Source organism: Puma concolor, chromosome A2 (genome assembly GCF_028749965.1).
Source record: "Puma concolor isolate L17-30 chromosome A2, mPumCon1.1.hap2, whole genome shotgun sequence".
Classification (NCBI taxonomy): Eukaryota; Metazoa; Chordata; class Mammalia; order Carnivora; family Felidae; genus Puma; species Puma concolor.
In genome coordinates, this window is record NC_141668.1 from 18693871 (window position 1) to 18711399 (window position 17529).

Sequence of the window (17529 nt, forward strand, 5' to 3'; positions counted from 1 at the left end):
CAGAGCCTGCTTGGGAGTCTCTCTCTGACCCTCCCCCGCTCATTCTCTCTCAAAAAACCCAAACAAAACAATGTCACAACAAACTTAGATAACATCCAAGTTTCTCTTACCGTGACTACTACCATTGACTTTAAGCAGGCTGAAACAGTAGTGGGCGCACTGGGGCCCATTGGCTAATCCTTGGAGCATTTTCAAATAAGGAATGTAAATCGTTGGAGGCAACAGGTCACCCATTTGCCTAACAAACTTTGACAAGACGACCTGAATTAGGGAAAAATCAATAGTTTACATAGCATGGACTAACTAGTGAAGACTACATATGAACTAAAACTAAGTGCACTGATCTAATGCCTCAAAGATAAAATAATTTGGTATTCTACTTATGAAAAATTATTTTTTCAAGATTGTCACTAGCAACTTAATCAATTATAGAATTTTCTGTGAACAAAAAGCACATTTGTTTCAAAACATCTCAATGCCACAGAACATAAGGCTACTCACATTTTAAATATGTAAAACAATCGAAGAAATTTACTCCTCTAAAATAAACCAGCAAAGTCAAATATACTTGGCACCCACGGTTCCTGAATCCCAGTCAAATTTAGTATGAAGACCTAGGAACCTGAAAGAATTTTGGAGGGTAGCCTAAAAATACTGTTTTCTGTTCTGGCTAATACCACATTCCCACATTCCTGTTCTGTAAATCCACTTCTTAGTTTTCCCTTTTATCTTTGCTTATTCCTTAAATCTATTAACAAAAGTGCTTTTCAGACACTCAGTCTCACTGGTTGGATTTCAGAACTGAAAATGTTACTGGTCTCTGGAAGTTATTGTTAAATCTATTAGAACAGTGATTTTTCTAATTATGGAGAAAATTATCCTTATTTTTAAGAGACAGTCACTTATCCAGTAAAAGGTGAAATGTCATGCTGTCTATAAGTTACTTTCATGTACTCCAGAAAAATAAAAGTAGTAAAAATAACAGCAGTGGACGAAGCAAACGAGGCAAATGTTAGCAGCTGTTAAATTAAGATGTTGGGTGTTCACTATAATTATTCTCTCTTCCATGTTTCAAATATTTCATAATATAAGGATTTTTTTTAATCTTCAAAAATTTTAATCACTCCTTCTCCAAGACATTTTTGTAAATGGGGAGAAAAGTGAAACAATAAATGTAACAACTGCAGTAAAAAGAAAAGGTGTGTGATCTCAGCCTCTAGCATAACTAAAAATTACTCAACGTGAAAGACTCCAGAATAGGAAATCCCAAAAGATGAAGATCGATACTGCAATCCATCTTATTTGCTACTGCGTATCATACTTTAGTTAATATAGGACAGAAAATGGACTTTTTCCTACATTTTTTACTGATTCATTTTGTCATCAATTCTAACTTCTCAGCCTTTCCTTTTAGTACCTACACCTATCCTAACCTCCCCAACTTGTTAAGAATGGTGTATATTGGGTTATTGTCATGCCTATTGGGGACAAACTAATAAATAAATACCAGTAACATTCAAGCAAGTGACACACAGAAAGACTAGACACCTGTCTATGATTGGACACATAGCTAATATGTTACCTAAGACTGACTACATAAACTCCAAAATGATCAGAACTTAAATTTAACACTTTCAAATTTCAAAAAGGAAAAAAGTGCAAATTTCTAAATGTTACACAAGTAGTCATTTGTGTTAACAGCAATTAGGAATTAACATTTCTTCACGGTTCAAGACTCCCACTTACACCAAGGCAGAAAAACAGAAAAACTAAGAGCTTACCTGGCGTTGAGGGGGTCGCTGATGAGCCACCCCAAGGTAAGAACCTATGATAGTGGAAGTCTGAAGAGGCTCTGAGGGACACCAATATTCCAGAGCAAGCTCCAGATTAAAAGGGTTCTTTTTATATAGCTCACCAATCTGCAAAGAATAAGCAGACACTGGGTGAAAATGCCTCTAACTCAGAAATCACCTTGAAATGAAAATTTACATTTTTATGGAACTCAATTATTTAAGATCTTACAGCTGAACCTTTCCAAAGTTAGGGAGTAAATAATGGAAGGAGGGAGAGATGACCATGCATCCAGTGTAATGGCTTACCAAGAGCATTAAGTGTTCCAGATCCCTTCTAAGTGAAATGGGAGGTTCATTACCCATCTGCATACTCATGTGAATCATTCGAGCATCTTCATCTGCCCGATTCCTCAACTGTTTTACCTATTAAATGCATTGCATACAGTTTAATAGGGAAATTTATTATATGGGTTAATAATACTGAAAACAGGAAACCAGCCAACTGTCTAAAAGTGATTACACAAGAGAAAACCTGTTATAACGTCTATTCCACTTTAATGACATAACAAAATATACTAGGAATTTTAGTATGATATCACCATCCATAATTTATATCTTAAAACTTCAATGCATTTTCCACTACAGAGAAAGTGAGTTTAACAACAGTGTTTCTGAACAGGAACATTACTACATTTTAGACAGGACATTTCTTCACTGGGCTGGATCATCCTGACCACTGCAGCACAGTTTAGCACCCCTGAGCTACCTCCTGGCTACCAACAACTCCACCACAGATATTATAACAAGCAACACTGGTGCCATTCATTTCCCCAGCATGCTCTGAACGCTATTATTGCCCTGGCTGAGAACCATTACCTTATAAACATTCATGTGAACTGGGGCGCCTGGGTGGCTCAGTCGGTTGAGCATCCGACTTCGGCTCAGGTCATGAGCTCACAGCTCTTGAGGTCGAGCCCGGCATCGAGCTCTGTGCTGACAGCTCAGAGCCTGGAGCCGGCTTTGGATTTTGTGTCTCCCTCTCTCTCTGCCCCTCCCCTGCTCATGCTTGCTCGCATGCTCTCTCTCTCTGTCCCAAAAATAAGTAAACGTTAAATAAAAAAATTTTTTAATAAAATAAAAGCGGGGGGGGGGGGGCGCCTGGGTGGCTCAGTCAGTTAAGCGTCCTACTTTGGCTCAGGTCACGATCTCAGAGTTCATGGGTTTGAGGCCATTGGGCTCTGGACTGGCAGCTGGGAGCCTGGAGCCTGTTTCAGATTCTGTGTCTCCCTCTCTCTCTGCCCCTTCCCAACTTGTTCTTTCTCTCTATCAAAAATAAATAAACATTAAAAAACAAAAAGCTAGACAAACCCACAATTACAGGTGAGGATTTCAACACTCCTCTCTCATTATTTTTTAATATTTAGTTATTTTTGAGAGAGAGAGAGCACAAGCAGGGGAGGGGCAGAGAGAGAGGGAGACACAGAATCCAAAGCAGGTTCCAGGCTCCAAGCTGTCAGCAAGAGCCCAATGCAGCACTTGAACTCACAAGCTAGGAGATCATGAGTTGAGCTGAAGTCAGAAGCCCAACCAACTGAGCCACCCAGGCGCCTCCCTCTCTCATTATTCAATAGAACAAGTATGTGAAATTAGTAAGGACGTCGAAGACTTAAACACTATTAGCAACTTTACCTAACTGGCATTTACAGAATACTCCATATAACAGCAACAGAATATACATTCCTTTCATGTGCACACAGGACATTTTCCAAGTTGACCATATTCTCAAACATAAAACAAACCTCAGCAAATTTAAGATAACTGAAATCCTATAAAGTATGTTCTCTGACCACAACTAAAATAACCTAGAAACCAGTTGCAGAGACACCTAGAAGCTCCCAAATATTTGGAAATTAAACAATGCCACTTCTAAATAACTCATCGATCAAAGAAGCCTCAAGGAAAATTACAATACATATTAAATTGAACAAAAAAGAAAGCAACATATCAAAATTTATGTGACACAGCCTAAAGCAGTAATTAAGAGATAAGTGTTCTAGAGAAACTGAAATGAGAAGCGAAAATTAAACCCAAAGCAATAGGGAGAAAAAAATAAAGAGCAGAAATCAATGATAGCAAAACAAAGTAAAAGAAAATCAAGGAGGGGCGTCTGGGTGGCTCAAGTGGGTTAAGCGTCCGACCCTTGATTTCAGCTCAGGTCATGATCTCATAGTTCGTGAGTTCGAGCCCCACATTGGGCTCTGTGCTGACAGCACAGGATCCTCTCTCCTTCTCTCTCTGTCCCTCCCTCCCCGTCTCAATAATAAATAATAAAACATTAAAAAAAAAAAAAGAAAAGAAAAGAAAATCAATGAGGCCAAAAGGTGGTTCTTTGGAAAGATCAATAAAATTGATAAGCCTCTAGCCAGGCTAATTAAGAAACAAAAAGGGAAGATACAAACTATCAAACTTAAGAATAAGAAAGGAAACATCATTACAGAACCTATATACATGAACAGTATAATAAAGGAGTATTAGGAATAACTTTAAAGTCAATCAATCTGAACGAAAAGGACAAATTCACTGACAGATACAAACCAGTTTGTTCAAGAAGAGACAGATAACCTAAATACTCCTGTATCAAAAAAAACCCTCCAGTATCCCCAATTGTGTGAATTGTTTACCCTATTCAAACCACTGATTATCTTTCCATAATCAAAGTCCCATCTGGACTACTGATTAGGAAAAACTTTAAGTCTTAAGCTTTCTAAGGCTTCATTTCTACAAATGTAAAATGAAAGGATTAGCAGGCTTCTTCCTATTCCAAAATTCTGTGGTGTTAATCTATCAAGTCCTCCAAGGTTACTGAGGGTTCAGGTTATCTGTTAAAGTATTCCTTGAATGGGGCACCTGGGTAGCACAGTCGGTCAAACATCCAGAGTCTTGATTTCAGCTCAGGTCATGATCTAACAGTTCATGAGATTGAGCCCCATGTCAGGCTTGGGATCCTCTATCTCCCTCTCTCTCTGTCCATCCCCTGCTCATGCATACACGTGCTCCCTCCCTCTCTCTCTCTCTCAAAATAAATAAACTTAAAAAACGTTCTTCCAAGTATTCCTTGACTATTCTAGTCCTAAGGGAGCTATCCTTAGCCTATATAAATTCATAGTAGTTTACTATCTATACCTCTCATTTACCTACTTTTACTACCTAATCTCTCCAACTAGATTCTAAATTCTTTGCTGATAACGAATGAGTCTCCTACTTATTGGTCTTCTTCACAACACCTAGAATACATAGTACCTGGCACACAGAAGAAACTCAACAAACACTTAATTCGTTAAATAATGAATAAGCACTGCACTCCTGGTTTGTTGCCATTTGAGGTACCTTTTCCATTTGCCTTATGTGTTTCAGGAGGTATGGTACCAAAACCACACAATATTACAAATGTAGGTACTCTGGGGTGCTTTTTTATGTTTTATTTTATTTATTTATTTTAACATTTGTTTATTTATTTTGAGAAACAGAGAGAGCTCAAGCAGGGGAGGGGCAGAGAGAGAGGGAGACAGAGAATCCCAAGCAGGTTCTGCGCTGCCAGCATGGAGCCCAACACGGGGTGTGAACCCACGAACTGTGAGATCATGACCTTAGCTGAAGGCAAGAGTCAGACGCTTAACCAAATGAGCCACCCAAGAGGCCCTGGGGTGCTTTTTAAAATACACACATAAAAAGTGAATTCATAGGGCTTTACTCCCTCATTTACTTCCTGCCCCCACTTTGATGGCTTTCTTGGCACAACACTGCACAAAACACATACACTCTCAAGAAACCATCTGACATGGCTCATAGTTATAGATCATACTGATAGCTTGAATTCTTTATTCAAAAGTAGCCTTTGCATTACTTGTAAGCAAGCAGAAGCCCATTTATACACTAATTAAGAGTCTAAACAATTATCTATAAAACTGGAAATTTTCCACTATGGCTCTTCCAAATTATATGTAAAAATATATCAATAAGGCAAACCTAAGCACTGATCCCTGGGATAGCATGGTATTAATACTTTTCTACCCATAGTGATTTAACTATTACTTTCTCCTTATTAACTATTCTCAGTGTCAAATATATTGTTCTTTTAAGCTTATTCTCAGTTAACAGGTCTTATTTCATTTTCATGAATTACTAATTCAAAAGCTGTAACACAACTATTGTCAAATTACGGTCTGTAGTAAAATATTTTACTAGTTTCTAAAACATAAAGTTAGCTAATTGATCGGTTCTATTATTTCATAAAAATCTTCTACTACTTTTTACTCATCCTATATTATTACACATACCTTCATTGGCATAAGTGCAAGGAAATCTGTGATGAGATTATGGATTCTACGAATATAAAATTCCTCCTGATAGAAGTTTTCTGACACCACCACGGATTCAGTGAGAAACAGGAAAACATTGTCAGCAATTGCAAGCTCTGCCATTGCTTCATCTGCTTCTGTGAATTCAGCCAGAGCTAGAAATATATTTTAAAAAACAGCACATGGAGAAAAAGTTATTAAACTAGACTATAGTATTTCATAATACTCTGCTGATGTTTCAAAATTCAGGTTATCTTCTCAACCTTCAAGCATGTCTATGTTAAAACTAAGACTGTACCCACTGTAACTGACTCACAAACTCAAAAGAGCTACTGAAAAAGTACATTAGAAAACCATGGGGCACCTGGGTGGCTCAGTCAGTTGAGCGTCTGACTTTGGCTCAGGTCATGATCTCGCAGTTTGTGACTTCAGGCCCCACATCGGGCTCTGTGCTGCCAGCTCAGAGCCTGGAGCCTGGCCGGCTTTGGATTCTGTGTCTCCCTCTCTCTCTGCCCCTCCCCTGCTCATGCTCTGTCTTTGTCTTTCAAAAATGAATAAACACACACAAAAAAATTTTTTTAATAATGAAAGAAAGAAAGAAAGAAAGAAAGAAAGAAAGAAAGAAAGAAAGAAAAAGAAAGAAAGAAAGAAAGAAAACCATGTACTCCTATTGACAATAGCCAAAGTACGGAAAGAGCCCAAATGTCCACGGACTCATGAATGGATAAAGAAGATATAGTGTGTATATATGTATATGTGCGTATACACACACACACACACACACACACACACAATGTTGTATATGCATGTGTGTGTGTATATATATTGTAAAAACACACACACACAAACAGAATTATTACTTGGTGATCAAAAAGACTGAAATCTTGCCATTTGCAACAATGTGAATGGAACTAGAGTGTATTATGCTAAGTGAAGTAAGTCATTGAAAGACAAAATACCATGATTTCACTCATATGTGTAGTTTAAAAAACAAAACAGATAATCATAGGGGAAGGGAAGTGAAAATAAGATAAAAAATGAGAGGGAGACAAGCCATAAGAGACTCTTAAAATACAGAGAACAAATGGAGGGTCGCTGGAGGGGGCGTTGGGTCAGGGGATGGGCTAAATGGGTGATAGGGATTAAGGAGGGCACTTGGGATGAGCAATGGGCATTCAAAGTACTAAACTCTATCCCAGAAATCATTATTACACTATATGTTAACCTGGATTTAAATGATAAACCAACCTTGAATTCCTGTAAGAAACAACACTTGGGAGAAAGAAGAAGAAAAAGAAAAAGAAAACCATGTGCTCTTCTCAGTAACATGAGTGATAAATAATTTCTTCAGAGATACATGATGTAATACTGAAATAATCAGGGAATTATTATCAAAATATTAACAAACTGATGCTTTAATCTCAATGAAATGAACTAGATCATTCAGAAAAAGTCTTCACAACTAATAAGACCAAAACCTGAACATGACCACCTAAGTAACTCTTCTAATTTGGTAACCAAGTAGCAAAACTTAAAAACTAAACCTTAACCTAAAGACAAACTGGTCTACTTGTAACTTTTTTTAGCTTTTTATTTGAAAAACTTCAAACAGGTATCTATCAATATATAGACCAATATAATGAAAACCACACACCCATCATCTAGCTTCGATATTATCTATCCATTTACAGTTAATTTTATCTCCTCTAGATCTCCATGCGTTTCCAAATTAGATGAAAGCAAATGCCAGACTATTCAATATTTCACTCATAAGTATTTCAGTATACAACTCAAAAAGATTCTTTAAAAACAAAAGAAAAATAAGTGATACATACAAATACCATTATATCTCAATATCATTAAATCTTCAAAAAATTCCTATCAAATATCCACAAAGTAATCAAATTTACAACCGTCCCATGAATGTTATAAAAGATATTAGTTTGGATTTTTGCTTTTTGTCTTTTGTGCAATCTGTTTGCTTGAATCAGGATCCAAATAAGATCTACAGATTGCGTTCGAGTGATACATCTGTAGTGGGCTCCTCCTGTATCTTTTCAATTTTTCCCTTGCCCTTATCTGCAGTAGAAACTAGACCTTTATCCTGTAGAGTTTCCACAATGGTTTGACAACCATCCCAGTGGTACAGTTAACATATTCCTCTGTCCTCTGTTTATATTAAAAGTTGGCAGTTCGATCTACAGAGACTTTACTTATGTTCAATTTTTTGGTAAAATATGTCATAGGTACCGTTATGTCCTCAAGAAATAGATTGCTATTTACTTCTTTTAAATGTACATATAAATTGCTAGGTAACCTTGTGGTAATCCGGCTTTGGATAAGAACTGCTACATAGTTTATTCTGCTTGAGCATCATACAAATCAAATACATAGTGCGCTACTCAAAGTACATTTTCTTTTTCCTTTTCTTTAAGAAAGAGAGAGTGCGAGCAGGGGAGGGACAGAGAGAGAGAAGAGAATCTTAAGCAGGTTCTGTGCTGTCGGCACATAGCCTGATGTGGGGCTCGAACTCACAAAACTGTGAGATCATGACCTGAGCCAAAATCAAGTCAGACACTCAACTGACTGAGCAACCCAGGTATCCCTCAAAGTACCACCAAGTTTCATTGCCTTGGAAGGGGTCAGAAACAGATAGAAGCCAAGAGCCTCAACCAGAGGAAAATAATGAGCTTTTATGTTTTATTTTGCATTTTGAAATAAAGCCTACCCATACCATACAAACTCCTTGAGAACAAAATAGTTGTTTTTATTTTGACTAATAATACTTAAGATTATAAATTAAATATTAATAATAATTATTAATTACAAACCTTCACTTGAATTCAGAAATACTGGAATTAAAACTGCATGATGATCAATTCAAGAACTATTTCTTGAAGACTAGGTAATAAAGCAGCATTAATATCTAAATTCTAGCACTTTTTTAAAACAAATTTTTTTTTTTAATGTTTATTTATTTTTTAGAGAGACAGAGACAGGATGCGAGTCGGTTAGGGGCAGAGAGAGAGAAAGACACAGAATCTGAAGCAGGCTCCAGGCTCTGAGCTGTCAGTACAGAGCCCGACGCGGGGCTCAAACCCACGAGCCGTGAGATCATGACCCGAGCCGAAGTCGGACGCTCAACAGACTGACCCACCCAGGTGCCCCTGAATTCTAGCACTTTTTAAAATTCAAATTTCAGAAACTTTTTTAGTTTAAAAATGTTTAATTATAGTACCCCTAATTATCAAACTTATAAAAAAATATAAACATGTAAAACTAAAGAGAATAAGTAGCTAAAGATTTGGGACTCGAAACTAGGTATGGAATCCTAAGCCTATTCTCATCAATAGCAAACTGTAACACATTCTTCTGTACCCTTCCAGATGAGGGCAAGAGTACAGTAAATCACAATATATGAAGTTAAGTACCACATACCCACTTAAAAGTTTAAAGGATAATTTTATGCCAGACAAGTATTAAAATAAGACTTGCAAATGACTAAGAGGTATAGTTCAGAAATAGAAGTTATGCACGAATATGAATGTCTAATTAGCCATGAATTAGCTTTAATATAAAAAATACTTGGCCGGCGCGCCTGGGTGGCTCAGTCAGTTAAGCACCTGACTTCGGCTCGGGTCATGATCTCGCAGTCTGTGAGTTCGGGCCCCACGTCAGGCTCTGTGCTGACAGCTCACAGCCTGGAGCCTCCTTCGGATTCTGTGTCTCCTTCTCTTTCTGACCCCACCCTTCCATGCTTTGTCTCTGTCTCTATCTCTCTCTCTCTCAAAAATGAATAAACATTAAAAAAAATTTTTGAAAAAAAATACTTGGCCAAAGAAAGACCCCTTAATACAAAAAAAAAAAAAAAAAAATGCTTTCTGCAGTCTCCTTGTGAACAGTAGGGCACTAGTGAACAAAACGTTCTAGATTCACATAATTGATAAGATACTAGAATCTGTTGACACTCCACAACTAGAAAACACTGATATGGATAATAAACCTTAATAAAATCTTTCCAGATCTACCATAAAAACAAGTGACAGTTCTTTGGGCTTCAAATTACAACAAAAACATAGTTCTCGTCCTGTTAAACCACTATAGTATGAGAATTACATGAATGTCAACAGCAGAACAGGATATGCTATAGTGGGTCATAGACTATTAAAGTCAGACTTCCACATCCATTCTTAGCTGATCCAAATATCTCCTTTCTAATGTATTTTCTTTTAAATAAATTTTTTTTTCAACGTTTTTATTTATTTTTGGGACAGAGAGAGACAGAGCATGAACGGGGGAGGGGCAGAGAGAGAGGGAGACACAGAATCGGAAACAGGCTCCAGGCTCCTAGCCATCAGCCCAGAGCCCGACACGGGGCTCGAACTCACGGACCGCGAGATCGTGACCTGGCTGAAGTCGGACGCCCAACCGACTGCGCCACCCAGGCGCCCCTGTATTTTCTTTTAAAATAATACTAGTTTTTAATTTGTGAAAAATTATTTTGTGAAACCAAGGAAGAAAACGTAAAAAAAAGAAATCATAAATTTTAATTTAAAAAATTATTGTGATACTGCCATTTCAAAATTTTACTTTTTTTTTTTTTTAATGTTTTATTTTTTATTTTTGAGAGAGAGACAAAGTATGAGTGGGGAGGGGCAGAGAGGGAGACAGAATCCGAAGCAGGCTCCAGGCTCTGAGCTGTCAGCACAGAGCCCAACGCGGGGCTTGAACTCACAAACTGTGAGATTGTGACCTAAGCCAAAGTCGGACGCTCAACTGACGGAGCCACCCAGGCGCCCCTCAAAATTTTACACTCTTAAGGGAAAAAAGAAACTAAAAGAGCATTGTCACTGGTTCCAAGAAAGGGAAACCATATTTCATAAAATTTCTTTTGAGAGACCAGGACAAAAAAAGTCTGTATTTTACCACATTCCAAAGCTTCATTTAATACAACTCCAGATATCTTCCTATGCTCATGCTTATATGTCAAAGATAACATACCACTCAAGTTGATACGTTCTTTCTCATAAGAGAGTCACCTACAATCAATTTACCTGTCACATCAGGTAGCTGAGATATTCCTCTCAGTGCCAATGCCCAGGCAAGTCGAACCGTGGCTTGCAGCCCAGGCAGTTTCCAAAGCTGTGAGTCTTGAAGGCGGGAATGAATTGTTGCAATGTATTGTCTTTCTGTCAATAGTGGAAGCTGATGAATCATATCTGAAAACACAAAAATAGACCACTATACCAACAAGTAGAGAAATCCTCACTTTTGATACATAGGAATGATGGCTAAAGATCAGGAAATCAGAGTTCAATGAATTATCAAAGAATTAGGACTAACCAAAAAATAGTGTTTGTGTTCGACAAACCAAAAAACACACTACCGTAAAAATTCTATACAAACTAATACTGAAAGAGGCAATTGACAATAATTCTAAATTTTAATTCTTTTTTCAATGGTTTTTTATAAGTATACTATAAAATTTTTTTAAAACAGTTAAAAAGCCAGTTTTTCTGCATATAAATTCTAAAATCAATGCAATTTAAAGATCAAAAAAGATAGAATTTGGGGTGCCTGGCTGGCTCGATCAGTAATGCAGGCAACTCTTGATCTCGGGATTATGAATTCGAGGCCCCTGTTGGGTGTAGAGATAACTTAAAAGTAAAATCTTTAAAAAAAAAAAAAAAATAGAATTTTACTACATAAATGCCTACATTAAAATATCAAGCAAAAACAGACCAAAACAAGAATTCAAATTGCAAACAAGCATCGACTGTGATTATAACAAATGAAATTGCTAAATAATAATTAAATGATTTTCTATTTATACTCTGGTATTTCAAACAAGCATAGGATTCTGAATAAATGTAAAATGGGAGGTTGTGAAATCGAGCCTCGAGTCAGGCTGCACGGGGGTGTGGAGCCTGCTTAAGATTCTCTCTCTCCCTCTTTCTCTGCCCCTCCTCTGCTCTCTCTCTCTCCAAGAAGTCTGGGAGGTTCAGTTGGTTCAGCGTCTGACTTTGGCCCAGGTCATGATCTCACAGTTCGTGAGTTCGAGCCCCACATCGGACTGGCTGTTGTCAGCACAGAGCCCGCTTTGGATCCTCTGTTCCCCTCTCTCTCTGCTCTTTCCCCACTTGTAAACTCTCTCTCAAAAACAATAAAAATTTTTTAAAACTCTAAAATGGGAAACACCACTGACACCTAAGACTTTATTTTACTTATTTTCTTGTCCTTCCTTTTGATGTCAGCGGTTCCCAATCTTTAATATTTATTTATTTTTTTAACGTTTATTTATTTTTCAGAGAGAGAGACAGAGTGCAAGCAGGGGAGGTGCACAGAGAGAGGGAGACACAGAATCTGAACCAAGGCTCCAGGCTCTGAGCTGTCAGCACAGAGCCCAACGTGGGGCTCGAACTCACGGACCCCAAGATCATGACCTGAGCTGCAGGCGGATGCTCAACCGACTGAGCCACCCAGGCGTACCATATTTCTTTTATTTTTTAATGTTTATTTTTGAGAAAGAGAGTGCACACACAGTGGGAGAGAGGTGGACAGAGGGTCTGAAGCGGGTTCTGTGCTGATAGCGGCTTCAGCGCAGCGAGCTTGATGTGGGGCTCAGACTCTCGGACTGCAAGATCATGACCTGAGCTGAAGTCAGATGCTCAACCGACTGAGCCACCCTGGTGCCCTAGTGGTTCCCAATCTTTAACCAAGAACACATTCTTTAATTTCCTGTAGTTTGAAAGTTTCTGTCTACTATTATACATGCACTAATAATTCACTTCTCCCATTTATTAATCAAACACATACAGAACGACCAACAGGAAATCACAATTAAAATGAGTTAATCATCAGCATCCTAAATTCATAAAATTAAAACCTACTACAAAAACCTTACATCCTAGCCTATGAAACTTTCCAGGCATTTCATTTCGCTGCTGCAAGTACCACTTACAAGGTTCCACGAACACAGCTTGCCCCCACTTAATTCTGTGCTTCATTTCATTCAATACAGGAAATCTGACCAATGCCTTAAGTGGCAGCGTTCCTATACAAGCGCAGGCACCACTCTTTTTGTGGCGCACAAAGCACCGTGTGACAATCTGACTGGAGGAAAGGAGTACTTATGCCTTCCATAAGCCTTCCCTAATGTCTAAGGATGGCCACCAAAGATGAGTGGAAAGGTCTATTCTCCCTACATACCTACCTATTGAAAGATGCCAACAATACGGTCAAAAGTGGACAGGGGATAACTGTTAGAATAACTATAAACACCTGTGACGCTAAGGGCAATAATCTTCCTCTGCAGGAATCATTTTTGAGATCCTCTTTTCTAAGCAGTAATTATGAATAAGGTCACCAAGTAAAAATTTTATACACTCAGCGACAACATAAATCAAAGATGATATATTACTAAAAATGATAGTTACCCTCCCCTAGAATGTTTTCATGAAAGGTCTGAAATGTGAATAAAATGTAAAGAAACAAGCAGTTACGTAAATGACGCATGGAGAACTCATGAACATGTATTGCGTAATCTTTATCACTTTCCTATTCCAAAACTGAAAAGGACAATAAAGACATCTAACGGAGCGCAGAATTTTTTAAATGTCATCTTTTATGTAAATACTCAAATATGGATGAACTGCACACACGGGAATAAATACAGGAATAAAATGTACAATTTCTTACGTTAGTTAAAATACTGCCCTTCTTAAATGTTATCTCCATAATTTAATCTCATTTTTAAAAAAGTAAATGTATTAATAGGTATAAAATCCAATACCATCTCGCTCCTCTGTGCTTTGTTCTATAAAACTGATATCAAAGCAGTACAGAAGCGCCATAAGAAGAGCCAGATTCACTGCATCCAACGAACCATTAGCCTCAACTGTCACTTTTTCCAAATGTCCAATAAGAAGCAGTGTGTCATCTTTGCCTAAAGGTGACTGACAAGCCCAGGCAAAAAGGCTTTCTGCCAGAGACTGCCTGCACTCCTTGATAAGATCAGAAACCTAGAAAGAAAAACGTATGATTGTTAGTACACATAAACCACAGTGAAACCACCCGGTCTTCTTCCAAAAATGTAAACTACCTTTTCCAAAGCTAAGCAACTAAATAAATCTATCTGAATCCACAAGTGACCCTAACCTGTCACCTCTGGAATTCTAAACAAACCCTACTGTTAATTCCTCATTTTAAGTTCCAAGCTCTGTTATGGGATGACCAATTTCTTGAAGAGTTCATTCCAGGAAAAGAGCTACAACAGCATATAAGTGACTAGAAAGAAGTGAAAACAGCTACAAGCCAATTTTGGACACAGATGCCTACACATTTTAACGTATGTTAGCAATTTTCTGTGCCCACGTTCTAATTGTTCTAATGGTCATGACTTTTCTGCCCGAGACCTGACATAGACAACCCATGAACAGATGTCAGTGAACCCTTGCCTCTTTTCGATGTTTTTCACTGCCCAAACCTCTCTCCCGCTGTAGCTTCTCAAACTCATTGTTCACATCAATCTGTGACACCAGAGTAAGCACTTTATAAGTCAATCCTTGCTCCATCAGTTCATCTGTAAAGCGTGTTGTCATGGAAACCAGCTCTGGACTGTAACGAAAAGAAATCAATAGAGAAAGTTACAACGAACAGTAATGCATACACTTCTTCACCTTACAGATATAGCAAATGCTGTTGACAATAATGTTACATTACTGGACAAAACAGGATGAATTATAACCCAGCTCTTTTAGTTCTTTCTAGATAACTAGGCATCAATAAACTTGTAAGCATACTTATTTTTTGTTAACAAATAAAGCAGCTTTAATCTGTTATTCTTTATAGAATAAGGAAGTATTTATTGCTCGGCTATGTTACATATCTTACTTAAATTATACATACTGGAAGGAGAAATTTACGTTATTTCTAATAATAAATTAATAAATCCAGATAATTTTTAATAAAGCCTTGAAATCCTAAGAAGCAAACAGACCTGAGTTCAAGGGTCCACGTCTTTCCTCGTCTAGACTGTATCAAGGCTTTCAGGGAATTTGCAATGCACCGCTTTCCATCCCAGTATAAAAGAACAGCTACTAGTCCTCTGGTGAGACCAGGAAAATGGGGCTGTTGGTGCTCTCCTAGAAAAGGGAGTTGAGAAACAATTTAGTAAATACACACGTGTGTGTTTAGGATGAGACCCAAAATGACTATGCCAACGTTCAGTTCAAAGAAATCACAGGACCTCGGGGTTCAAGGGGCCCTAAGGGTCCTCTACTTCAAACACCCATCTACTGTTTTCCTTCTTCCCTAACATCTACAAGAGGCCATCCAACTTGTGCCAGGACACTGGTAGTAATGGAATTCACCATTTCCCAAACGCTCAATCTCACCTTTATCTCTGATTTCTATGTGCTGGGGAACAATCTTTTGGTCTCACTACTGTCCACTGAATCCAATGTTGTTTAATGCCCATTTTACCCTCTTTCACATGAAATCTTTCCAATATTTGGACGTTTCTTCCCCTCAAGTTTTCTCTGAAAATTAACTTTTCCTGTTTCCAGTTCCCTCACCGTTTTAACTGCTCTCTTTTGAGTAATTTCCACTTTGTCTTTTTTAGTTTCAGTTTCATTTCCTAAGATTGTCTTTTCCCCGTAGCACAATCAGTCCACTCTCTCTCGTCCCCAAATTCATTTCACTGCTTCACACTTCTGTGCAGGCCATTTCTTGTGCCTGGATGCCCTTCGTCCTCCTGAATGCACACCTATTCTACTCGACATGTGCCTACTCATATTTCAACACCTACCTTAGGCCGCATGATCTTTATGAAGACTTCTCTGTACACCCTGAGGTCAATTCAATTTAATCTCTTTGCCTCTGGACCATCACTAAATCTTGCATAAACCGGCATTAATGCACCTAATTGTGTCATAATTATTTGTCCCCATGTCTTTCCCAGTTACTAGACTATGAGCTCCTTCACACTAGTTGTTTTATTCATGCTTCTCTTCCTGAAGCCTTAACACAGTGCCTGGCCCATGGTAAAAATAAAATAAATGTTAAATCAAAGTTCTGAGTTAAACTAAAACTCAAGCATATCCAGTTAACATTTCCATCCCAGAATGGAAAAACTACCTTCCTCATTCTCAATACCGTACTACTTTTAAATTTTTTTTTTTCAACGTTTTTATTTATTTATGGGACAGAAAGAGACAGAGCATGAACGGGGGAGGGGCAGAGAGAGAGGGAGACACAGAATCAGAAACAGGCTCCAGGCTCCGAGCCATCAGCCCAGAGCCCGACGCGGGGCTCGAACTCACGGACCGTGAGATCGTGACCTGGCTGAAGTCGGACGCTTAACCGACTGCGCCACCCAGGCGCCCCAATACCGTACTACTTTTAATGCAGCCTTAGGTCAAAAAGGATTTTGGAAGCCACATGACATCTTTAAACATATGAAACTTTTTCAATTAAAATGCCCACGAGAATGCAAGCTGGTGCAGCCACTCTGGAAAACAGTATGGAGGTTCCTCAAAAAACTAAAAATAGAACTACCCTGCAACCCAGCAATTGCACTACTAGGCATTTATCCACGGGATACAGGAGTGCTGTTTCGAAGGGACACATGCACCCCCATGTTTATAGCAGCACTATCAACAATAGCCAAAGTATGGAAAGAGCCCAAATGTCCATCGATGGATGAACGGATAAAGAAGATGTGGTATATAGATATATGTATATATACAATGCAGTATTACTCGGCAATCAAAAAGAATGAAATCTTGCCATCTGCAACTACGTGGATGGAACTGGGGGGTATCATGCTAAGTGAAATTAGTCAGAGAAAGACAAACATCATATGACTTCACTCATATAAGGACTTTAAGAGACAAAACAGATGAACACAAGGGAAGGGAAACAAAAATAATATAAAAACAGGGAGGGGGACAAAACAGAAGAGACTCATAAATATGGAGAACAAACTGAGGATTACAGGAGAGGTTGTGGGAGAAGGGATGGGCTAAATGGGTAAGGGGCACTAAGGAATCTACTCCTGAAATCACTGTTGCACTATATGCTAACTGATTTGGATGTAAATTTTGAAAAATAAAAAAATTTTAAAAATGCCCACGAGGCTTCTTCACAAGGCTCCTCTGCTATAATGAAAATGAATTGCTTACTTTATGGAAATTTCAACTTTTTCTCTATATAGCAGCCAGAGAAATAATTTCAAATTTTTTCTGGATTATGTAACTCTTCTGCTTAAAGCCCCTGTCAGCAACTTTCCATGGCAATCAATTAGAATAAAATCCAAATAATTTTCCTTGCCTGCAAGACTGAATGTGATCTAATTCCTGCTCTCTCCTTACCCTCCC

At 38.2% G+C, this 17529-nt stretch overlaps 1 protein-coding gene across 1 annotated transcript in view; it reads right to left on the minus strand.

Annotated features, from left to right (window-relative positions):
- Nucleotides 1-17529, minus strand: part of NUP205 (nucleoporin 205) — an 86139-nt gene that overhangs the window by 58521 nt on the left and 10089 nt on the right. The window contains exons 4-11 of the mRNA XM_025929641.2: nucleotides 15150-15294; nucleotides 14608-14767; nucleotides 13944-14172; nucleotides 11206-11370; nucleotides 6131-6306; nucleotides 2100-2216; nucleotides 1782-1919; nucleotides 111-261 (exon numbers count right to left, since the gene is read on the minus strand). Coding sequence (XP_025785426.1) covers nucleotides 111-261; nucleotides 1782-1919; nucleotides 2100-2216; nucleotides 6131-6306; nucleotides 11206-11370; nucleotides 13944-14172; nucleotides 14608-14767; nucleotides 15150-15294 — 1281 coding nt within the window. The remainder of the gene's footprint in view (nucleotides 1-110; nucleotides 262-1781; nucleotides 1920-2099; nucleotides 2217-6130; nucleotides 6307-11205; nucleotides 11371-13943; nucleotides 14173-14607; nucleotides 14768-15149; nucleotides 15295-17529) is intronic.